The following is a 25,188-nucleotide window of genomic DNA, read 5'->3' as shown; positions in this document are numbered from 1 at the left end:
AAATTTCAAAGCCCTCATTCAAGGATAAATCCTGCTGAACTTGAAGTTAATTCCAAGGGCCTCAAAAAGCATCATTTCCAATATTCAGTTTTGGTAAACCAGAATTTAACAGAGCTTGGGCTGGCTGGCAGGGCAGTCTCTTCTCCTGTGAGACTTATCTTCTTTTGGCCTGCATTGAATTTTGAGGTTTGCATTACGTTTTATTTTTCATGGGGTTTGCCCACGATGAAGTGATTATATAAGGCCTTCCACCATAGGTGGCTTTGTGCTGGATGCAATATTACTCAGTCCCCTTTTTTTTGCAAAGTTGAAATGGTGCACATAAGTGCAATTGCAGTTTGAGATAATATGATTAATGCATTGCAGGCCACACTCAGGGAGAATATAAGGAGGACAAGAAGTAAGTATTCTACTACAGGCAAAATAGTTATAATATTTGGATATATTTAGATGCTCAGCACCCAACAGGGTCCGAGACAAGTAGATTTGATGGCCAAGATAGAAAGTGTTTTGTCCTGCAAGTATTTGCATATATACCTAGGTCTCTCTGGATTTATCCTTCCTGCAGCTCCATATGCTGTGCTACCCGCCCCATGTTGCAGGGGATGATGGGAAGGAGTTGTCCAACAACATAGGGGGACCCAAGGTTGGAAACCCCTCCACTAGAGGTAGATCTGAGGCCTCCATAGGATGCAGAGGAAGGAGATACTGCAGTGGGAAGGAACAAGATTCAGGAATCCCAGTGTACACAGGAGATCTTAGTAATAAAGAGTTCATAAGCACTAGATGGTGTTTGATAAGTGTGTTGTCATGATGATTCAGTCCCTGTTAAGCAATATTATACATTCTGAACCAAGCAACAGATTAACCTTGACAGACTAATCTGTGTTTTGAAACTGAAATACTTCTGCACCCTTGACCTTTTCAGAGTGTGTCTGGAGAATTCTACTGGGAAGATTCTATTGGAGGAATCTTCCAAAGAATTTAATCCAAGCCCTGGGAAACTGGAAATGCTGAAATGAAAATTAAGGCGAACAAAAAAATGCAAGAAGGCCTGGCCTCTCACTCTGGTTTTTATTTTCCGAAGGTTGGCAACAAACAACACAACCACCCGTTTGTTTCAATGGCCTTTTGTTGATCAATCAGCTGGTATATCTTTTCTCAAAACGTCTGCACAGGTTTTTGTATATCTTCCTCTCTTGTGATTGATTTTTAATGCACATGCTATGCTGTTTAGTGGCATATTTTATATTTTTAATGTTGCTTACCCTGTTCAGCCATGAAACTCACTGGGTGACCCTGGACCAGTAACTTATCTCTCAGCCTGACCTACCTCACAGGGTTGTTGTGGGGGTACACATAACTATGTACACTGCTCTAGGCCCCTTGGAGGGAGAGTGTGATATAAATGTAAATTAATAAATAAAATAATCTCAAATGAATGTATTGTGCTAGCAACCTCTGACAAAGCATACACTTTCCCCCTTTGCCTTGGTGGAATTGCCAGTTAGTTCTGCCCCCTGTGCTATGGTCTCATTTTACCAAAATCTCTTCAGATGCCACAGGGCTTCCTACGCAACTGTGCCACTTGGACAGCTGGTCAGAAGACGGAACTGCAGGTATTTCAAGCTACTGTGTGGAGATGTTGTTGTAATATGCCCAGACAGTAGGTGGCAGTAGTATCTGAAGCGATCCTAATTGGAGGTAGAGTCCCTTCCTACTTCCTGCCTGTACTTCTTGTTGAACTGGCCTCTTCCTGTAACACAATAAAGAAGTCTTAGCCTATAATGGCTGCCTTCCTCTGAACTCTCAAGACAGCCAGTAAGTAAAAACTTCTGGGAAGAACTGGGGCAGAGACAAAGGGTTAAATGTTCCCTCCTCATATTATTTTTATTTGTGTGTGTGTGTGGGGGGGAGAATCTCTCACATTTGGGCCAACTTAGATTGTGTCTCCACAATTACTTCAGTGTCTGATGTGGAGGTGTCCAGCGACTCCTCTTGTGTGGTTAAGTTGGATCAGTTCCAGTTTGTGACTCCTGAGGATGTGGACGAGCTGATTGGAATGGTGCGACCTACCCCCTGTTCTCTTGAGCCTTGCCTGACATGGCAGCGGGGTTGTTGTAGAAGGCCTGGTAAATATTATAAATGCATCTCTGAGGGAAGGCAGGATGTCTCCTTGTCTTAGGGAGGCAATTGTTAGACCACTTTTGAAGAAGCCTACCTTGGATCCCTCACTGCTGAGTAACTACAGGCCTGTCTCCAACCTTCCCTGGTTGGGTAAGGTAATTGAGAGGGTGGTGGCCTCCCAGCTCCAGACGGTCTTGGAGGAAACTGATTGTCTAGACTCATTTCAGACTGGCTTTCAGGTGGGCTATGGGGTGGAGACTGCCTTGGTCAGTCTGATGGATGATCTCCAACTGGGAATTGACAAAGGAAGTATGACTCTGTTGGTCCTTTTGGACCCCTCGGCAGCTTTCGGTACGATCAACCATAGTATCCTTCTGGTGCATCTGAGGGGGTTGGGGGTGGGAGGCATTGCTTTGCAGTGGTTCTGTTCCTACCTCTCGGGCAGGTTCCAAATAGTGTCCCTTGGAGACTGTTCTTCAAAATCTGAACTTTTGTATGGGGCCCCTCAGGGCTCTGTATTGTCTCCAATATTGTTTAACATCTACATGAAACCGCTGGGAGAGATCATCAGGAGATCTGGTGCAGGGTGCTATCGGTATGCTAATGACACACAAATCTACTTCTCCATATCACCATCATCGGGAGGGGGCAAAACCTCCCTAAATGCCTGTCTGGAGGAGGCAATGGGCTGGATGAGGGATAACAAATGGAAACTGAATCAATATAAGTCAGAGTTACTTATGTGTGGGCTCGAAACTTGGGAGATGAGTTTGATCTAGCCGTTCTGGATGGGGTCACACTTACCCAGAAGGATCAGGTACACAGTCTGTGGGTGCTTCTGGATCCAAGCCTCTCCCTGGTCTCCCAGGTTGAGGCGGTGGCCAGAGGTGCCTTCTATCGGCTTCAGCTGATATGCCAGCTGCGTCCATTTCTTGGGATAAATGACATCAGAACAGTGGTACATATGCTGGTAACCTCCAGACTGGATTACTGTAATGCGCTCTATGTGGGGCTGCCCTTGTGTGTAGTCAGGAAACTACAGCTGGTTCATAATGCAGCAGCCAGGTTGGTCTTTGGGTCATCTCGGAGAGACCATATTACTCCTGTATTGAAAGATCTACACTGGCTGCCGATAAGTTTCCGGGCAAAATAGAAGGTGCTGTTTATAACCTATAGAGCTCTAAACGGCTTGGGCCCTGGATATTTAAGAGAATGTCTTCTTCGTTAAGTACCCCACTGCCCATTGAGATCATCAGGAGAGGTCTGTCTGCATTTGCCACCATCTCGTTTGGTGGCTACTTGGAGACGGGCCTTCTCCACTGCTGCCACAGAGCTTTGGAACGTGCTCCCTGCTGAACTAAGAGCCCCCCCATCTCTGACAACTTTTAAAAAGTCTTTAAAGATGGACCTATTCACCCAGGCTTTTAATTAAATATTGTTTTAACAGTTTTATTGTCATTTTAAAATGTTGTTTTAAAAATTTTAAATCTTGTAATGTGTTAACTTTTACTATGTCATTTATTTTGTTTTAACTACTGTTTTTTCCCCCTTTTTGGCATTTATTTTAACTAATGTTTTAGCTTTTTGTTTGCTTGTTGTAAACCGCCCAGAGATGTGAGTTTTGGGAGGTATAGAAGTGTGTTCAATAAACAAACAAACAAACAAACAAACCTTTTGGGACAGGGAAGCATCTTTATTCCCAGCCCTTTATTCAACTGCTTTGAGAACTTTGTTGAAAAGTGGTATATAAATATCTGTAATAATACAGTACAAAAGCTTGTAGCTGTCTTTTGAGCACTAAAAGAACACGCCCTGCTTAGCTGAAAGAATGCTGCCTCCTCTGTGTCACATCCCAGTCTCTGGAGGACACTACACCTAAGCCAGCAAATGCATCTTGGAAAGTTGCCCAAGAAACCAGCAATCTGTAAAGAGGTACCACTTCATATTTGCCTTTTAACATACCTTCCGAAGCATTTCCCCAAAGCATTAACTTCACTGGTATTTTTGGGAAGTGATGTAAGACCTCTTTATCTGAACTGGCATTTAGTAACTTGAGAAAAAATGCACTGAGTTATTTTAATTAGAATAGTTTATCTTTTAGTATCAGCCCTGTTTTATTATCTATTAGACCTTGTTATGTGTATTGAGACTTTGGGAGGGAAACATGCAAAATCTATCTGTCACCAACTACAAGCAAGATTTATTTTTCCTTCACACTGGCTATATCCTCTTCCCATGCAGTGTGAATGATGAAAGTAATTCTTAATAATATGCTTTTATGTAGCATATAATAATAGTGCATCACATTTATATAGTCCTCTTCATCTTGAAAATGTTTTTAAAAGATCAGTTAATCCTTACCCCACAGAGCTGAAATAGACTGCTTCCAACTTTACCTTTTAAAAGAATAATAATTCTTGACACATAAGCATCAAGCAGTGCATTAGATTTACAGCTGGATTTTGATGAGGTGTAAACGGCCTCCATTCCAGGAAAACGTTATAGTCGGTGGGGCGTTTACATCAGTTCATTACTCGGACTGTGATTCTCACATTAACAGTCCAGCATCATGATTTGTAAGAGAGCAGTTCAATGCAGTAAAATTAGAGGCCTGCAGCCCACAGTTGGCTTATGATTTCAGAGCAACAGGTGAACTACATCCTTCCTCATCTCTGCAGCAAGAGGCTTTGTATACATCCCCTCTGTGCTAATGCTTTCTCTCAGTTTGCTTTCCCCTCTCATGCTGCTCTACTGGCCTTCTCTTGCCCTTAGAGCACGGGTTCCCAACCTGTGGTACCAACCTCTGGTACTGCCGAACTACAACTCCCACCATCCTCAGCTACCGTTTATTGTGGTTGGGGATGATGGGAGTTGTAGTTCAGCAACATCAGGAGTATCACAGGTTGGGGACCACTGCTCTAGATCACTGCTTCTTTCATCTCTCCTCTCCTAGGCCCCCATGCTTCTTTGGGTCTGATACTTTCTAAACAAAAAAAAAGAAAACATACCTACCTGCCCCTTTCCTAGGTTCTTTTCACCTGGCTTTTCTGTGTGCTCTGCCCTCCTCTAGATTCTGAACAGCACAGCCAATAGCAGCCCGTGACCCCCTGCCTATTTTGACCTTTTGTGACATTGGAGCAGCTCAGTCAATCACTACAAAGACTTCATCACCATTATAAAACCCCTTAGTGCATTACTACATAAGCTATATCCAGATGTTATTTCAAAAGAGCTATATGTCACTACAGCTGTCCCAGAGCATGCAGGAAGTCCTGTCTCTACATGTTGCTCACCCCACCCCACACTCATCAAGGTTAGGGCAGCGTTCATGAAGAGGCAAACACCCTAACTGTGATGGCGGTGTTTCCATTATCATCACGCCGAAACAGATTGGAGCAGCTTTTCTCATTACCGCAACACTGTGATGAGAAAATCTGCATACAAACTTCCACTTTCGTCAGAACTCTAAAGGAATGCAGGTTGTGAACGGAACTGGTTTTGGTGGTTTGTTTTGAATTTGAACTGAATTTGAACTGAACCATCGGCCTGCGAAATGGTTTGGTTGAACTGGCCGGTGGGCCAGTCAATTCAAAGAAACCAGTTTGAGGAGCTATGCTTGTAAGGGGAATCCAGTGAGGCTTTTGATAGGGTAATTGCACATGTCCCTAACATAGTTGGTCTTGTGGTAGCAAGCATGACTTGTCCCCTTAGCTAAGCAGGGTCTGCCTTGGTTGCATATGAATGGGAAACTTGATGTGTGAGCACTGTAAGATATTCCCTTAGGGGATGGAGCTGCTCTGGGGAGAGCAAAAGTTTTGGCTTCTCCAAGATAGGGCTGAGAGAGTTTCCTGCCCACAACCTTGGAGAAGCCGCTGCCAGTCTGTGAAGACAATACTGAGCTAGATAGACCAAGGGTCTGACTCAGTATATGGCAGCTTCCTATGTTCCATACAAAACAGTGCTTGTTTCTGGGTGTTGTGTTTTTTTAAATGTATGTGTGGTTTCTTCCATCATGAAGACAGGAACATGTGAAGAACAGGGTAATTTCTTGTCATTGCTAGCTATTTTCTCATTTCATGTAACCTGAAATCAGTCCCCTTCTGATGTATAAGGGGCAAATGTCACAAAAACAAGAAAATTGGCTATGTGTGCCAAGTCTTTCCCTCTGTCACAGAACCTTTTGACAAGCTCCTCTAATAATCTGGAATCACTTAAGAACTCCAATTACTTGTAGCAACCTAATGCCTGATTTCATAGCTGAGATGAGGTCCAAAGCCACAGATCTTCAGCTGGAGTCTGACCCTTTCCCAGAGGACCACAGCATGTATGGCTACTGGCTGTTTTAAGAATGCAAACAAATGAAAGAGAAAAAGTTCTTAGCATGTAGATGGGCTAGTGGTGCAACAAAAGTTTGTTCTTCCCCACACATAGGGGTCAAAGGGTACAGCAAGTGAAGGCAGAGACAGAACTGAGTCCATTGGGGAAGGAATGATGATCTTGTAATGCAGCTCTTAGAATAGGTTTTTTATAGTGGTTTCTTATGTTCTGAGTTGGCATATTTCTGTATTATACAGCTTCATCTGTGTATAGTTCCAGGGCTTAGTCTGAGGGCACATGACACACACACCTTGCTGAAGCTAAACAGATCCAGGTCTGCTCATTGCCAGGAGCATTGCCAGACGGAGCTTTTAGCTCGCTTCTCGCCTGGATTTGCTTTAAAGTCTGTGCAAGATATTGGGAAGCACTTCACACACAATTTGAGTTTTTCATTGTGCATTAGAAGTATTCCCTCTAACAAGGATTCCCAGATGTTGTTGACTACAACTCCCAGAATCCCCAGCTACAATGCCTTTTGCTTGGGCATTCTGGGAGTTGTAGTCAACATCTGGGAATCCCTGTGGAAACACTGGTCCGGGGTTAAAATCCCCCTTCTTCTGCTTCTTCCAAATTCAAACTCAGAGTAAAGCCTCGCAGTAAAGCCTGATGTTTGGAAAAGCTCCTGGACAGATGACTGACTGGAAGCCTTACATATGCTGCTTTGAGTTCCATGGGATATACATATAATAACTAATACATGTGTCAATGCAAGCAAATTTAAATTATTCATTTTTGCCATATGGATGTCCATTCTTCCAAAATAAACCCTATTTGTAATATTTCCATTTTGTGCAGATGATCAACTCATCTGAGCGGCTGCACTGAGCCATGTACTAAACAAGTCCTATCCATGCTGTCTTAGTCACCTGACAGCAGGTGTTCCCGACATTGGATCCCCAGATGTTGTTGAACTACAGCTCCACCATCCACAGCCACATTGGCCATTGTGACTGGGGATGATGGGAGTTGTTATCCAACCACATCTGAGGACCCAATGTTGGATCCGTTTACACTATAGGATAGGACTTTAAACAGTTTTTTAAAAAACCTGAGGGAGAAATTAAAATGCAAACACCAGTGTTGGGAACCGCAGATGCTGCTACCTGAGCCACAGGAAATGTAGATGACTTCTTAGCTTCAGTTCTGTCTTTTGTTTTAGATTCCACTGAGGTTACTTTTACCTCAGCTTGAGGTGGCTACTCAGTTTCGATTTTCAAACTCTTGACATGTGGTGAGAGAACAGAGATGACTGGAAGGGAAGTGAGGGGGACTGAAATGTGGACAGATACCAAGCAGAGATTCGGCAGTTAGAACTGCTTGTTCCTAACCTGCGAATTTTCTAATGTGGCCTCAGGCCCTTGCAGATCACAAGTCAGGTTCAAAACAAACAGAACAGACTTTGCCTGGATACTCCAAGGAGAGGGGAAGGATGAAATATGAAGGTAGTTTCAAATGCAAAGTTTTTCCTACACAGAAAATGCTGCACATACTCAAAACAAAGTAAGGAATTGGGCAAGCAGTCAACGATACACTTCTTATCAGCCACCACATTTGCCATGTGGCAGCAGAGCTGTCTGTGTGTCTTTCTTCTGCTCTCTCGGTAAAATATAATTGCCCATTATTGCCCTACGATATTGCATAGAATCAAATGGCAGGCTTTAGCTTAATTAAAGGCTTCATTGTTGTGCTATATATTTTGGAAACCAGCTAGCAAATACTTGGATTTCACCCTCCCCCCCATATATTATAATAAGGTTTGTGGAATTTTGATAGCAGTAAATTCCAATTATACAAAAATAAGTCCAGCTTCTATTTTTGTCCCCCAGAGATGAAAAGACTATGCTTAGGGAGGGTGAGAGTGTCAGTTTTTACAGATCTGGGCACTGACCTGTATTGAGATTCTATAAAATATGTTTTTTAAAAATTTGAATTTCTCTCTTGAAAATCAGAAAGATTAGTAATAGGTATATGAAACCCTGAAGAGGATAAATACATTTATAAAAAGAAAAGCAAAATCACAAATATTAGATATTAAAATAAAGAACTTGAAAGAAATGACCCTCATAATGGTTGAGAAAACATACTGTCAGAAAACCTGCACACTAAGGATATTTATTTATGCAAAGAGAAAAGGAGACTCTAGTAAATGGGAAATAATTGCTTTAGTCATCTCTCCCCTTGTGGTTTTGCACATCCCACTTAGACCTTTCTGTTGCTTATGACTGATGCAGCCGTTTCTGCTGCACTGTTATTAAGGAAAATATATTTGAACTCTGAAAACAATAGGTAACAAGATTAGCACTAAAACAGCAAACAATAACATTGACAAAAATGAGAGTATTAGAAAAGAACACCTCAGGTTACAAGAAGTAGAAGGCAACATTATGCATGGTAGTGACCCTAGGGAGCCTACAGTATTATTAGTCAGCTCATGCTCAAATGCAATTATAGGAAGTCAGCAAGTCTTTCCCGACTCAATGATGACACTGAATGCATTTATACAGGTTTTACTTTAAGCCGCTTTCTCCTGCAACCACAAATCCATGAAGAAATCCATATTGGTGTTTCTGAAAAGCATGCACTGTGCTGTCTTTGGATCTCTCTCTACCCATGTTTGATTTGGAATAATGCTGAAAATGTTCAGCATGTGACAATTATATGCTATTACAGCCCATCTTCTGGCATCTTCTGGCATTTTTTGGAAGTGGCATGTACACAGAGGCATATACACACCTATTTTTTTGTTATTCATGTTTGGAGCCACCACCATTCCACATTTGGAATTTGGATGGGAGGGAATCCAGGGTCAACTTGCAAAACTTCTTTTCAAAATCGTAATCTCTAGTCTTGAAAACTTCTGGAGACCAACTGCAATTGCACCATTCCCATCTGTCCTTAAATGTATCCTTTCAAGAGTCAAGATATTTTGCAGTTATGGAATTGCTTCTTAAATCCACAGCCACTCTTAAAGCCCATAAAACAAAAGAGTTGATAACTCCTATCTCCGTAGTTGGTTATGTCAAGTTGCCTAATGGAAAGATTGCTCTTGAAACTTAAAGCACTTCATTAAAGGGCTCTTTTTGCCCTCACAGTATGTGAGTGATTGACACTCTGAATCCGAGTATGGATCACCTGCCAACCCACACAGGTGAAGGAGGGGGCAATCTCCATTCTGACTGCCCTTAGTCCACAACCTCTAAACTGCAAGACAAAACCTCTGCAAGATGAATAACTTTACTGGAAGTGCTTTCTGTTTGGTGACTTTCTGCTATCATTTCACCTAGAAACAACACCTAGAAGCAAGCAAAGAGCTAATGCTGAAGTTAAGTCATGGCAATGTTCCCCAATCAAAATGAAGGCCCACCCCTCCCCTGCATTTGAACACGTGACTTAAGGTTGCATTCTGACTGAGTGCCCAGTACCTGCTTATTGTACGATTTGGAAGCACCCTTTTGGAAGTTCCTTTAAACTAGAATGTGCAACGCTTTCAGTGCTGAACATTATATTCAAAGGCTATCTGGAGCCAGAAGCCTATGGTTAATATTCAGTATAACTGAGCTGAGGCTGGGCTGAGAAAGCCTCCTGTCTGCAACCTTGAAGAAGCCACTGCCAGTCAGTGTAGATTAGGAATGTTCACAGAACTGGTGGGGGTGGTTCAAAGGCAGGGGGGCATACCTTTAAGGGTGGGGGAGGGTGCCCTTACCCCTCCCACTGCATTTCCCCTCCCGCCACATTTCCCCTGCTGGTGCTGCACTTATAAAGTGCCCATTGGGGAGGCAGCGTACCTTCCTGCCGCCCCTGTGCCTTCCTCAGCTGGAAGTACCCAGCATGTGTGTGACTGAGCGTGTGCATGCATGTGCCTGGCATGTGCATGCGCACGTGCGCTGGGTAATTCTGGCCGAGGAGGACACTGGGGCGGCAGGGAGGTATGCTGCCACCCCAATGGGCACTTTTAAAGTGGAGCGCTGGTGGGGGAAATGCAGTGGGAGGGGTAAGGGCACTCTCCCCCACCCTTAAAGGTATGCTCCTCACTTCTGAACCGGCCGAACTGCCGGTTGTTTGAACCGGTAGTTCAACCCATAAAGGACCCATTAAGAACCCATAAGGGGCCTCCGAACTGGTTCCGTGCACGTAAGCTAGATGGACCAATGGTCTGGCCTGGTACATGGCAGCTTCCTATGTTCCTAACTGAAGTAATACACCTAATTTGTATATTTACATAATATAGGTGCCTCTCATTTTGGAATACTTTTATTTTGGAATTCTTACTATCAAGTATGTAAAACTTGAATCAGCCATCAGAAAACATGAGAGCTGAAATGCATTAATTTTAGAATTCTTTCACATGCTTCATTCTTTCTGATCCATTAGCATTTCCCCAAGCATTTCAAAAGTTATCTCTGTAATCATGAGGCCAGAAAATATACAGAACTTAATCTCAGGGTTCTAACTGAATACATAAAATGAACTGGACAGAGAACAGTGCTTAGACCAGTTATACCTGGCACAGTAATAACATTTATTGTTTATATAGCACTGCAGAATGTTCAAAGCACTTTATGTATATTATCTCATTAATCCTTACAATAATACTGTTAGGAAGGTCATTATTACTATTCCCAGAATGCAGATGGTGGGCAGGGGCAGCTGAGAGAGATTGGCTTCCCTAAAACCACCAAGGATGCTTCCACACAAATAATAAGAAAACCAGGGTTGGCTTTTGTTGTTATAACTATGTCTGTTCAGTAGTAATTGTGCGTTATCTAGTCCCTACACAAAGGACACAGCAACTGCTGAGGCAACTCCACAACTTTTCAATTCTACATCCATTTGATGGCAGCTCTTCTCCACCCAAAGTGGCATTTGCCCCATCTCCTGCCACCACCACGGCTGCAGCTGCTCCAAGAAGACCGGGACCACCCTCCAAGTGTGTTCAATAGTGTGTATATTGTAACTTTTATTTTATTTTATTTTTTTTAAGGCACATGAGACACAAAAGAACATGGGTGGGCTTGCAGCAACCTTGGCTTCATCAGTAGGGATGTGCATGGAACTGGCAGGAGGTGGTTCGAAGGCAGGGGGGCATACCTTTAAGATCCTTACCCCTCCCACCGTGTTTCCCCCGCCGGCACTCCATTTAAAAAGTGTCTGTCGGGGCAGCAGCGAACCACCCTGCCAGCCCAGTGTCCTCCTCGGCCAGAAGTAAAAGGAAGTACCTGGCACGCATGTGCATGCCAGGTGTGCAGACGTCGTGCATGCTCACACGCCCACCCATGCACCTGGGGTGCACAAGCGCGCCGGGTACTTCCTTTTATTTCCGGCCGTACACTGCCACTCCACTTTTCAAATGGAGCGCTGGCAGGGCAAATGCGGCGGGAGGGGTAAGGGCACCCTCCCCCCACCCTTAAAAGTACCCCACCCCGCCTTCAAGCCAGCGGAACTGCCAGTCATTCGAACTGGTTCAGTGCACATCCTTATTCATCAGAAGGCAGTTCCCTTCCGCCCAAAGAGTTCCTAACCTGTCCCAGTGCTCTTCCTATGGTGAAATTGCCAAGATTTCTCCTCAGACTCTGCAGAATGTTAGAGGACCACACACACACACACACACACACACTTTTCGTGAGCACTGTCATGTTCAAATTAAGCTGCGTGGAATCTCACCAACCTAACTCTTGATTCACAGGCTTGAAAGGAAGGACAAAGGTTCCAAATTTAACCCAGATTACTAATTTCAAACTCTTCTGGTGCCAAGTTTTATGCATAATCTCTTCTATTTAACATGCAACAAAGGGATGGATTATTCCACATAATATATTTCCCATGAACAGCCTTGGGATTGTTTTAATGAAAGGCGGTATATAAATTTAACAATTAAAAAAATTAACAATAAAATGTAGGAAATTTTATTTATTAGAGATTTCTCATTTTCCATAAAGATGCTCAGTGGTTAACAGCACACACCAGGCCTGTACAACATAAGGCCCAGGGAGCACTTTTTGCTGGCCCTCTGGATTGAAGAACCTGTAGCAACAGCAGGGAGTTTTCCAGACAGCAGGCTTTATCAGAGAATTAAGAGGGGTGAAGCAATGTGCATTAAGGGCCATGTTGGATATTTTGAATTTGCCCAAAAAACCAATGCAAAAAGTGGGTGGTTTTTTTAAACCCATAAATCAGGCATCGCTCCAACGCGCAATTAAAAAAATCCAAATTGTGTATTGAGTGTTCCCCGATAGCTTGGAGGAACCTCGACATAAATCTAGACAATATGCGAATGCACACCTGCCCTTCCCGTGGTGAAGGAAAGTAAAATCACCATTTGGGAATGACTCAGGAGCCATGAAGTTGGCCTGACTTGCAGATGAGCAGCAGAGGATCAATCCAGTTAGCTGTTTGAGGCCAGATATCCCCCACGTCTGGGGTAGACTGGCAGATTCTGTTGGCCCCATCCCTCTTTCCTCTCACCTTTCCTCTCGACTCCAACTCTCTGCCCCCTCACTTTCATTAATATTTCTAGTAATTTTAATGCAATAATTAATGTGCAGAACATTAACCTCGGCCGCCACAAACCAAGTCATGGTTGGTTCTGGCCCACGGGGGCATTTGAGTTGTGCACCCTGGCCTAGATCAAAAGAACAAAAAATGTAAAGCAACATCAAAAGCATAGAATACAGTCAGAACAAGAGAGCAAGATGGCAGATAAAACCACATTTTATAATTTAACAATTCAGCCAGCAGAGAGATAAAAAATTAATAAATCTACAGGCCAAAAGCTTGCCTAAAGTGTTTGCCTGCTGGCAAAAGCTTTCAAAAAAGGGGGCAAGATGAGCCTCTTTTTGGTAATGCATTTCATGGCTTCGGTGCAGAGTGTATATACCAGATGTATCCCTTGGCCTATTCTGTTGAGTGTTGTGTACATGCAGGAAGCCCTGAGCTGCAGCAGAGTATACCCCTGGTGAAATGGACACACATGATTCTTGACCCATGAGGGTGTATACAAAATTTCCTATTCAGAAGCAATATACATGTAGTTACTATATTTACCTGAATAGAAAGCTGACACTGAATTTAATACTGTAGTGACCAGGCTCCCTGTTCCTGTGAAAGAACTGTCCCCATTTCTTCACTGAGTTTCTTGTCAGGATGCCTAGTGAGCTACTAGATCAGCCATTCTTCATATCTGAGTCCCCTCCCTCCCAGTCTCTGGAAGCAAAATCTCTGAGTGGAGTGTGGGTGTCTCTTGCCTGCAGTGCACATGCATGCAAATACCTTCAAACACCTTCTCTGTAGCTGCTCCTGGGCTATGGAATGCGCTCCCTATAGACATGTGTGGTTTAACTATCTTCTTCTTCTTCTACATTTTATATCCCGCTCTTCCTCCAAGGAGCCCAGAGCGGTGTATTACATTCTTAAGTTTCTCCTCACAACCTGTGAAGTAGGTTAGGCTGAGAGAGAAGTGACTGGCTCAGAGTCACCCAGCAAGTCTCATGGCTGAATGGGGATTTGAACTCAGTCTCCCATAGGGGTGTGGCAGTCACCTGGTCTGGCACGGGGGGGGGGGGGGGACTGTTACTTTAAGCGGGGGTGGTGGTAGTACTCCCCCCCCCACCGCTCTTCCCTCTCCGGCGCTGGTCCTCTTTAAAATCTTCTTGGGGCGGCAGAGTTCCTCCCTGCCTCCCCTGCCCCCGTCGTTGTTCCCTAAGCCTTACAGAGACTAGTGCTAGCGGCGCGCATGCGCCCTGCGCGCACGCTTGTTTTTGTCACTGGCGCGCGCGCACCACATACATCACATGTGATGTATGCGGCGCGCCAGCAATGAAGACAAGCACGCGTGCCGTGCAGGGCGCATGCGCGGCGCTAGCGCTAGTCTCTGTAAGGCTTAGGGAACAACGACGGGGGCAGGGGAGGCAGGGAGGAACTCTGCCGCCCCAAGAAGATTTTAAAGAGGACCAGCGCTGGAGAGGGAAGAGCGGCGGGTGGGGGGGGAGTACTACCACCACCACCCGCTTAAAGTAACAATCCCCTGCCCATCCGGACCGCCAGACTTTCGAACCGATCCGGAGGTTTTTTACAGTGTGCCCGGACCGAACCATGCACACTACTAGTCTCCCAGTCTTATCCCAGCACTCTAACCACTACACCACGCTGGCATCTTTACCAGACTCAGGCGCAGCACCAGCCTTAGTTTAGCTCCTGAAGGGGCTGAGCGGCCCCCGCTCGGGAGCTAAACTAGTACCCCTGCGTCTGACGTCCGACGCAAGTGGGGGGCATGCCGGGGCCGTGAGACGGGGCCCCATTGGGAGCGACCCGGGTTCGTTGAACCCGTTGGCCCAATGGTGGCTCCGCCCCTGACCAGACTTTAAAAGAGCCCTTAAGACACATTTTTAAGCCAGGCTTTTAGTAATCTTTGACTGTTTTACGTTGTTTTAAGAGTTTGTCGTCTTTTGTTTTTGTTATTTTTGTGCACCGCCTAGAGCCTTTGGAGACAGGCGGTATATATTACCAGTGCTTTTTGATAACCGTAATATGCTTGTTCAGCATTTCTAGCTCCGCAGACCAAGCGCTCTCTTTGTTTTTAAATCAATGCCCGACAGCCCGCCGCGGAGTGAACCAAGTTCGGCAGCCAGCGAAGTCCTCCCCACCACAATGCGAAATAGTGGGAGGAGGACTCGGGGGGTAACAACCTCTTTCGCCGTGCTTGAGAGCAGAGGTGTTGCAAAGCGCGCAGGAATGTCCCTCTCTTCAGTGTCGGATGGCACGCGGCGCGCTACTCTCCACATGCGGGTTTCGCCTAAATTCCTCCCCGCCCTGCTCCCTGTAGGCATTGTACAACGTGTGAAGCTGCTCTAAGCGCGTGAGGAGGAGGAGCGACATGAGAAGGGTTGATGATTTTGGGTTGTGTACGGCGGGAGGAGGCTGGGTGCCGCCGGTGGCGGCGGCAATGAATGAAGACGAGAGTCCCTCCGCATAGCCTCGCCGAAGCGCCCCTAGTGTTTTCTGCGTCCTCCCGCACTGGAAGTGGCGTTTGCTGCTGGGCTCTTCCTTCAGCAAGCAGAGCCCGAGCCTTGCTTCCTCCTCTCCTTCGGCCTGGCCTGGCCGGGCCGGGCCCAGCTCGAGGAGGAGGAGGAGGAGGAGAACGGGGAGGAGCAGCCGACGCCGCCGGATGCGGCGAGGAAACAGCTCCGGCACCCCTGCGCAGCGCTGCCGGCCACTCACCTGAGCGCGCAGTGGCGGCAGCACCAGGGGAAAGGAGGAGCCGGCGAGGCAGCAGCTGCTGCTGATGGTGCTGCTGCTTCTGCCGCCGTCCTGATCCCGGCCCAGGGGGCGGCGGCGGCGGCGGCTGACACAGAAGCCATGGCAGGGACGCCGGGAGTCTAAAGGGGGCCGCCTCCGCCTCGCTAGGAGCGCAAGAGGAGACGCCGCACCGCAGAGGCCTGCCAGTCCAGAGCGGGAGAGACAGCAGCAGCAGCAGCTAGACAGGCCGGCCGGCAGCCGCTTGGTCGCTCGGCCCTTGGCCCGGGTTGGCCCTGCGCCGCTGGCTGCGGACTGAGTCGCAGGCGCAAAATGTCCACCCGCACACCGCTGCCCACAGTCAACGAGCGGGACACCGAGAACGTGAGTGCCGGCAGAGACGGGTCGAGTTTCTTCCCCTCAGTCAGCCAGCGAGCCCGCCCAGAGGTTCATTCCATAGTCATTCTTGGCCGCTTTCAGCCGAGTGGGTTTGCTTGGGGGAAGCTTTCCTGGTCCCGGGTGGCGGAGGAAGCGTCCGGAAACCGTCCCTCGCGTCCTGGGAGCACTCCTGGTGCCAGTCCCTGCCTAAGAGTCACCCCTGTTCCCCGCTCCCCACGTCCCCTTGCCAGGCCTCCTCTGGGTCGCCCGTCGCCCTTCCTGCGCCTCTGCCGGCTCTGCAGCCACGCCTCGGTGGGATGCGCTCTCTCCTCCCCTGACCACACCCGGCGGGGCCTCCTCTTTCCTAGGGAAGACGGGCTGGCTTGGCTTCCCTCTTCTTGTTGTGCTCCCCCTCTTCAAACAACCCTATGCAAAACATTTTCTCGTTTATTTGGGCTCTATGCCTGCTTTGACTGGCCAGCCTCAGCTACCCAGAGCCTTTCCTTCAGGTAAACTTTCTACCTCCTCTGTGCACTTTCCTTTCTTTCCTTACAGCCTCCTTCCTAAGCTACCTATTGTCCATTTGGGACAGACACCCCCCCCCCAAGACCTGTCCCGTCTAGACAGATCCTCCTACTGCATATGTCAGACGTGCATCCGGGATGCCTGCATGTGACCTCCAAAAAGCAGACTGCTCTACCAATCCATTCTTTACAGCAAGGGCAGAATCTTTATCCCTCACTTATCCCCCGTGCACTTCTGCTTTTTATGAACTTCCCCCATGCTCTTGGAAAAGCAGTAGTCTTGTTCCCATAGACCTCTTTTATTCCAGTGAAGTTGCCTAGTGAACATCCCACTGAGTGGTGACTGCTGGAAGAGACATCTGAGATGATAGTAACAGAAATAAAAAGGAACTAGTGGACCCGGGCGCAGAGCATCTGCGCCTCTAGTTGGGCCCAGGCATCCCCCACCATGCCAGCATGCCTGGCTTTCTGGCTGGCTGACCAGCCACTCCCCCCGCCGCTGCCACCCCCCCCCGGCCAGGCCGTCCTGCTGCTTCCGGCCAGGCTAGGCTGGCCCACTGCCACTTCCTCCATGCGGCCAGACCAGGGGCCACTGCTGCCGCTGCCTCACCCCAGTGCATGGGCCAGGGCCAGGAAATCCCGCCGTCACAGCCTCCCACCTCCTCCTCCCGGCTGATGGGGTTTTGTCCACCATCCGCCCGCCCACCTCCTCGCCACTGCCATTATTTCTCCCCGCCACCATCTCCTTTTCCTGGCCGGTAGGGCTTCGCCCGCTGTCCGCCCACCTCCTCTGGCCAGTGGGGCTTCGCCTGCTGGCCCTCCACCTCTGCATCCTGGCTGCCGCCGCCATTATTTCTCTCCACTTCAATGATGGAACTCTCGCACGCTTTAGAGCATCTCTGTGTTAGTACTTGATTGGTCCCCTCACCTCAGAGAGCTCCACACCCTCACCTGAGCTGCGCTCCTGCTCCTCCTCCATCCCATTGCTTCCATCCCCCTCACCCTTCTTGGTCATGGCTGCAGCATTGCTGCCGCCTATTGGCCAAGCTGCAGCCCCCTATCACCAGATAACTCCCCACCCTCACCCGAGCCCTGCTCCTCCTGCTCCTCCCAGGAGCAGCAGCAGCGGTTGACTGGGCCCTTCCTCGCTGCTGCCACCACCATGTTTGCTCATTCCCCTCAGGCCGCTGACAGGCCTGGGCCTGTCCCTTGCCTGCCTGCCTCCCCCTGACAATGACCTCAGTAGCCCCAAACAGCAGCAGTGGTTGACTGAGCCCTTCCTTTCTGCTAGTGCTGCCATGACCACTCATTCCCCTCAGGCTGCTAACAGGCTCGGACCCGTCCCTAGCCCTTCCTTCTGTCTCTCTCTTCCTCCTCCCTTCTTTTTCTCTTTCTCTCTCCTCCACTTGCTCTTCCCCACTCTTTCTCCCCCCCCCCTTCATGTTTTCTCTCTCTCTCCGTCCCTCCCTGAATTAACAGATTTTGTTCATCTTGTTTCCTCATCTAATTCACACAACCGCAGCCTCCTTCTTCTGAAGGGGCTCTTTCCTCCCTCACGATTCCTCTCCTCTACAATCAAGAACTTTTTCCTACCAGTAACAGTTGCATTCCAACTGACCTTAACCATCACAGGCTCCTCCTCCTTATCTGCATATGGAATCCCCACTGCCCAATCACCATGGTGCTTCTGCTCTCACAGGCTCTTTCTCCCTGTCTGCATATGGAATCCCCACTGCCCATCCAGGTGCTTCTGCTTGCAAACTCTGTCAGCCAATCACTTCCTTTCTACCACGTCCCCACGCATGGCCCGTCTTGGAGAATTAATAAGATAGATAGATAGATAGATAGATAGATAGATGATTATTTTCCACTGGAAAGTCATTATGAATGAAAAACTCTCTAAGGCCGAGTTTTAACACATGCAAGATTTTTAATTGTTTGTTGTGACTCTTAGTAAACACAGACTCATTTGTGGATGGAGGAAATTCAGCTTTTGGGGTGTGTGTAGCGGAAATGTGTCCAGAATGCCAATTTCCTATTGCTTAAAGATGAAGGAAGAGAGGTGCAAGGTTCAGGCTGTATTCAATCTGGTATTATGTCTGCACGTGCTATTTCTGGTAGACGGGCATGTTTAGACAGGCACATTAAATGGGTAGTGATCTATGGGTGGGAGGGGAAAAGGCATATTTGTAGTATAGCCAGGGGCGTAACTACCATTAGGCAAGGGGAGGTGGCTGCCTGGGGGCCCCCACGCCTCAAGGGCTCCCCCAGAGGCAAGTCACATGACTATATATTGTGAAGTGTGTGTGTGTATCAGTGAGGGGCCCATTTTAAAATTTTGTCTCTGGGCCCACTCCAACCTTGTTACGCCCCTGAGTATAGCAATTGAATGGAAGTTGGATTGAACTAACACCTTATGTTGATGTGCAACAGGATTCGATGTGAGCAGCTGTGTTGATTTCTTTGGCCCTGTTGTCACTGCTAAGTTTTTAAAGTAAACATAAGTAGTGCTGAACGAGTGATACTTTCTGGGAACGTTGTGTCACTGTACTAGGCACCATATACAAACTCTGATTTAGAGAGTTTGGTTTAATTGAAAGTATATGACAACAACAGGAAGGAGAGGGAATTCTGCGTATCAAAACAACATTACTTTCTAATGCTACTGCAACTTGAGAGTTCTAGAATGCCTTGGTCAAACATTTTGCCCAATGAACTTGCATCGAGATGATGTGAGTCTGGTGATCCTTGTGTGACAGGCCTTTATGGCTTTGCTGTAACTTTCAAGTGTAAACAGTGAAGTAGTGCAAGGGAAAAGAAAAGAGAACCGTAGCCTCTCTTTCCTGTTTATATATAAATGGGACCTGCAACAAAACTTTGCATTGTATCCAGCCTTTAATGGATGTGCTCCTCTTCAGGTTCTAGTCAGCTAGGTTCTAGGAACAGGAGCTTTGTAGCTATGTTCAGGTCTATCAGAGGGAGGTATGTTTGGGAGAGGGGGAAAGGACCCTCCCTCACTAGCACTGGAGTAGGCAACTTTGGCTCTCCAACTGTTGTTGAATTCCAATTGTTGTTGAATTCCAACTCCCATTACCCCCAGCCACAATTTATTGTGCATTAGAGCAGGGATCCTCAATGTTGGGCCCCCAGATGTTCTTGGACTTCAACTCCCATAATCCCCAGGCCCAGTGGCCTTTGGCTGGGGATTATGGGAGTTGAAGTCCAAGAACATCTGGGGGCCCAATGTTGAGGATCCCTGCATTAGAGGATCAGTTCTGGGATGGGCTACCAGCCCTCAACCTGAGTATTTTATTTATTTATATTTAATTTTACACACACCACACTCTTCCTCCAGTGTATAACAGTGTATGTTATTTTTTATCTTCACAACAACCCTGCAAGTTAGGTTAGGCTATATAGTGCAGGAGGTAGTAGTAGGTAATTCTGGGGTGTGGGAAATGAAAAAAATACCACAGCTAACTGATCAAAGAGCCATCCTCCTTCAAGTGCTGACTGTCTTATGTTTAGCAAGGGGAGAGCAACTGTTATCCAACCCAGCATAATAGCTCTTTAGTGTCTGCTGCTGGTGTCTCCCTGCTATTTTCATTTTTAGACTTTGTTTGTTTGTTTAAAATATTTATAACCCATTCCTCCAGTACATTACTGCTCACAACACTTATAAGACAGTTACAATATAAAATCAGACTAATAAAATTAACCAAATTAAAAAGTTAAAAATCCAAGCTAAAATTACCATCAGAACTAGCCTTTAAAATTTCAAATTAAATTCTTTAAAAAACTAAAAACTAGGAATTATAAAAACTAAAGAACCTACCAGATAAAAGCGACAAGAGAAACATTTAAAAGCCTCTTTTTAAAAAAACTGAGGGAGGGAGGGAGCATGGTGAAACTCTTCAGGGAGGGCGTTCCAAAGCCGAGTGGCCACAACCAAAAAGGCTGTCTCTAGTTCCTGCCAACTGGATTGCTGTTAGTGGCAGGGTTGTGATCAGGGTCTGAGAGGATGAGCGGAGGGCCCTGGCAGGTTCATATGGCTGAATGCCGTCTGACAGGTACCCCGGCCCCAAGCTGTGTAGGGCTCTAAAGGTCAAGGCCAGCACCTTGAATCTAGCCTGGAAGCAGACTGGTAACCAATGAAGCTGCTGCAGGATGGGTGTGATACTCGTGAAGCGACTTGCACCCATGAGCATCCTTGCGTCAGCATTCTGAATAAGCTGAAGCTTCAGAACCGCCTTCAAGGGCAGCCCCATGTAGAGTGCATTGCAATAGTCCAATCTGGATGTTACCAAAGCATGAGAGACTGAGGTCAGGTCCGATTTCTCCAAGTAGCGTCGTAGCTGGCACACCAGCCGTAGCTGGTAAAAGGTACTTCTGCACATCGCCACCATCTGTGCCTACAAGGACAGCGTTGGGTCCAGAAGCAGCCCCAAGTTGTGGACTTTGTTTTTCAGAGGGAGTGTGACCCTGTCCAAGACCAGATTTACCTCGCTACTTGGATAATCCGTTTTACCAACCCAGAGCACTTCCCTCTTATCTGGATTAAGTTTCTGTTTGTTTGCCCCCATCTAGTCCAGAACAGCCTCCAAGACATGGTTCAGATCATCCACTGCCTCCCTGGTGCCTGCTGACTTAAAAGATAGGTAGAGCTGGGTGTCATCAGCATACTGTGAGCTCTGTTTGGGACAGGAAACCATTTTCTCATTCTTTTCCTCGTTCTGCTTTGTGAACTTCTGTTGAAAAGTGCCATATAAAGATTAATAATTTCTTTCTGCATGAAATATTCCTGTATAAAGAAAGTGCAGGCAAGGAAGTTCTTGACCTCATGTTGTGCATCCCTCCTCCTAATCCTAGTCACATCTCCAGGATATTTACTAGAAACGCTTAAAAAATTGTACAAGTCAATTCCTTCTCTCAGCTGGCTTTCTAATTTCCTCCCACTTCTTAAAACCACCTGACACAGGCTTCAACAAACTGTTGATCTTGGAAGCCCAAAGGAGCCACTGCTTAAAAACTTAATTTTTAAACTTTTAATTTACAAACAGATGTACTTTTGTGTATTTAGGGAGTTCCCAACCACTACTTTATTTTTTAGTGGTCCAGTTTCACTTTCAAACTGATAGGCACTCAATCTGAATTTGCTGTGAGAAGGAATTATAAAGTATATGGAAAATGACAACTATTATAGAAGAGAAACGGAGAATTTTATAAAACATGTAGGTTAGGATTATAGGAGTTTGTCTTTTGCCTGTAGTTATTGTAGGAAAGTGATTGGTGAAGATATATTTGTTTATAACAGCAAGAGGGAATTTCTACTGAAAGTTTAAAAAGCCTTTATGAAATCAGACCTTAAATGAGTGTTTTGAAATATGTTTTAAAAGATAGCTCAAATTTTAAAAGAACTCAAAATGTTCACTGTTCTTACTAATTGTCATTTGGTTGCTTCTAGAAATCTTGGCATAGGCTTCAGTGATCAAAGATTGAATGGGGATGTGTAGGATTGTAAGGGATCCTACACTGCTGCAGCAGTCCTGTGTACACTTGCCTGGGAGTAAGTTCCACTGAATACAGTGAGATTTGCTTCTGATTAAACATGCATAGGATTGCACTGTGGGAGATATTTTTCTTTGCAGCCATCCCAAACTCCTCCCCCGCCCCCGTCCATTTGCACTATAGGCAATGGGTTTATGTCTAAGGAGTAAGCTAACTGAGCAAAGAGGCACCTTTAAAAAGTGGTGATTGTCTTTACTGAGCAGGGGGAGCGCAACTGGCCCTATCCATCCCAAGCACAGCATCCCCCCAGTGGCTGTTGCTGCTGTCTACCTTATGTTTCTTTTTTGGATTGTGAACCCTTTGGGGACATGGAGCCTGTCTGTCTGTCTATGTCACCCACTTTGGGAACTTAGGTTGAAAAGTGGTATATAAATATTTCATCATCATCATCATCATCATCATGACTTATGATTTCCAAGGCACAATGAGACCATGCTTTCTCTTCCATCATGCCTGCTTAGTACAAGCAGGATTCAAAGTTGCCCCGCAGAGGCTAAAGAAGGGATCAAGCAACTGGACTTGGAGAAGGAGAAGCTATATAGGAATCATTTCCCCCCAGCTGCAGATCTGTTAAAGGGACAGTAATGATTTCCAGATTGTGCCTGGTAATCTCAGGGTGAGGTGACTTAGTTTTGCTCCTTTGACCATTTTGCAACTCTGGTTATTGGTTTTCACAGTAGGTAAACATATAGCCTGTGAAGCATTCAGTTCATGAAATGAGCTGTGATGACACTGGGTCTAGGATTAAAGGTCTGGAGAGGGTAGAGGAACCATTGTCTTATCCTCCCACACCTACCTTTTCATATATTCTCAGAGTGAGTCAGCAGGTGGAAGAATTACTGAATAGGGCCAAGCAGTTGTTCTTAAAGTACATTTTCTCCTCATCTTGACTTCTAGGGTTTTTCCTTTCCTTTCCTTGTTCTGCATCATTCTTCAGTCTTTTCACTTGTGCTAGATCTTTTCCCAGATGGTTTTTGGTATGAAGGGAATTTTTCTCTTCTGAAAACCCATTTCTGTACCTCCTGTCCGTTGCAGCTGCTTCTGCAAGGAAGAATAAAGGAGAGTTTATCTAGTCACGAAGGTAACAGAGGCCCATCCAAAGGCATTCTGTTAGTACTTATGGTGACCATAATGATACATTTTTTCATTTTCAAGCAAGACCGTAATTCAGAAGGGTTATGTATGTTTCTCCCCCTTTCACATGTGCATTTTGACATCATGTACTTGAGAACTGACATTTTGTTGGCATGACCTCAAAGTCTGGGTTAATTGGTTTGTTTCTTATTCTGTTTCTTGCATGGATGATAGTGTATGACTGTAAAAGTGGATCTTGTTTGCTTGTTTTGGTAAAACTAAAAAGCATGAAGTTCAGTCTTGTTAGTTCCAAGCATTCCTGGGAATCCTGTCGTCAATTTAGGATGGATTACTTGAGCAGGGGCAGCCTAAGGTCTTTGGCTACCTGTGCTGAGGAACCAAATGGTTTCTTGACCTGCTCCTCTGAAGGCTTTAAGGAGGGACTGAGCAGGGGAGGTTTTTGGCAGCCCCTTCCTGTCCCATGCCCCTTTCAAAACATGTAAAGTTTGAGCTCATATAATGCCCTTGCAAGCTTTTAAAGGAAGCAGGGGATTCTTCTCTTGTCCTGTGCCCCTTTTAAAGCCTGCAAGCCTTTAAGGTTCATAGAAAGATGCCTTACACTAAGTCAGACCCTTGGTTCATCTAGCTCAGGGCTGCTCAACTTCAGCCCTCCTGCAGATGTTGGCCTACAAACTCACATAATTCCTGGCTATTGGCCAATGTTCCTGGGGATTATGGGAGTTATCGTCCAAAAACAGCTGGGGGGACTAAGTTGAGCAAACCTGATCTAGCTCCTTATTGTCTACACCAGTGGTTCCCAATCTGGGTTCCTCCAGATGTTGCTGAACTGCAACTCCCAGCATCCCCAGCCATAATAAATTATAGCTGGGGATGCTGGGAGTTGCTGTTCAGCAACATTCAGAAGTGCAGTTCAGAAGGCCACCATTTTGGGCATTCTGGGAGGAACCACTGGTCTACACTGACTGGCAGCAGCTCTCTAAGGTTTCATACAGGAGTCTTTCCCACCCTACCTGGAGATGCCAGGGATTGAACCTGGGTCCTTCTGTATGCAAAACATATGCTCTAGCCATTGAGCTAAGTTTGGGAGCTCCTGATCTGACACTGGCAGGCTTTGAAAGGACAAGAGAGAAGGCTGCCAGAAGATTCCAACCTTCAAGGGTCATGCTGAGAGTTCCAAACTCAATCCTCACAGGTTAGAAGGGGAAAGCAGGGCTAGAGGTGGCTCCCAGTTTATCTGACCCTTGCAGGCTTTGAAAGGGGTTTGGGACAGGGAGACAGGGTGGCGATAGCCTTCCTTTCTCTGCAGTAGTGTTTGGCAGGCAGTGGGGGGTAGGCAGTGGGGTGGTGCCTGTGGGGTTGGGGTAGCCTCGCCTTCCATCTGAGCATCTGCCTCACTGAGCTTCATGAAAAGGTTGGTACTGTAACTACGGTAAGTAGTTGTATCAGCTTTATGGTAATGTATAGTCATTTTGGACAAAGGACTGGGCCTTCTATGGAGGGCTCTGAACTAAAAAATACGGTAGTCTGTGCCACAGAATGTTTGCATGCTTCACAAAAGTAACATTAGGAAAAAGAGATTTGTGGATCACTAAACAAAAATAGATGGGATTTTAAAAAATCTATGCTAGAAGTGCTAGAAAGAAATAACTCGTAGGCTTTGAATTTGATAAGTGGTTTAAAGTTTAGTTTTTACCAATGAACTGGCTGGTGTCTAATGTGCCACAGCTGTGTTTGTGCTCCTGCTTCTGAAGACTTTGGGCACGATCTTGAATTACTGGAGCTGTATGGCTGTTGCTCTGCTGTACTGATAATGTCTATCTCAGGAAATGGTGTTGGATGTACTGATGACATGTTTGGTCTTCACATGAGTGCCCCAAGGAGGGCAGTAGTA

The 25,188-nt window shown here is 46.3% G+C and overlaps 1 protein-coding gene across 1 annotated transcript in view; it reads left to right on the top strand.

Annotated features, from left to right (window-relative positions):
* The first annotated feature begins 15,197 nt into the window (after positions 1–15,197).
* The window catches only part of MARK1 (microtubule affinity regulating kinase 1), a 112,976-nt gene continuing 102,985 nt past the window's right edge, over positions 15,198–25,188 (top strand). Inside the window, exon 1 of the mRNA XM_053308770.1 lies at positions 15,198–16,116. Within this exon, the coding sequence (XP_053164745.1) occupies positions 16,066–16,116 (51 nt within the window). The 5' untranslated portion in view covers positions 15,198–16,065. The remainder of the gene's footprint in view (positions 16,117–25,188) is intronic.

This window comes from Hemicordylus capensis, chromosome 1 (assembly GCF_027244095.1).
Source record: "Hemicordylus capensis ecotype Gifberg chromosome 1, rHemCap1.1.pri, whole genome shotgun sequence".
NCBI classification, from domain to species: Eukaryota; Metazoa; Chordata; class Lepidosauria; order Squamata; family Cordylidae; genus Hemicordylus; species Hemicordylus capensis.
This window is presented reverse-complemented; position numbering and strand designations above follow the sequence as displayed.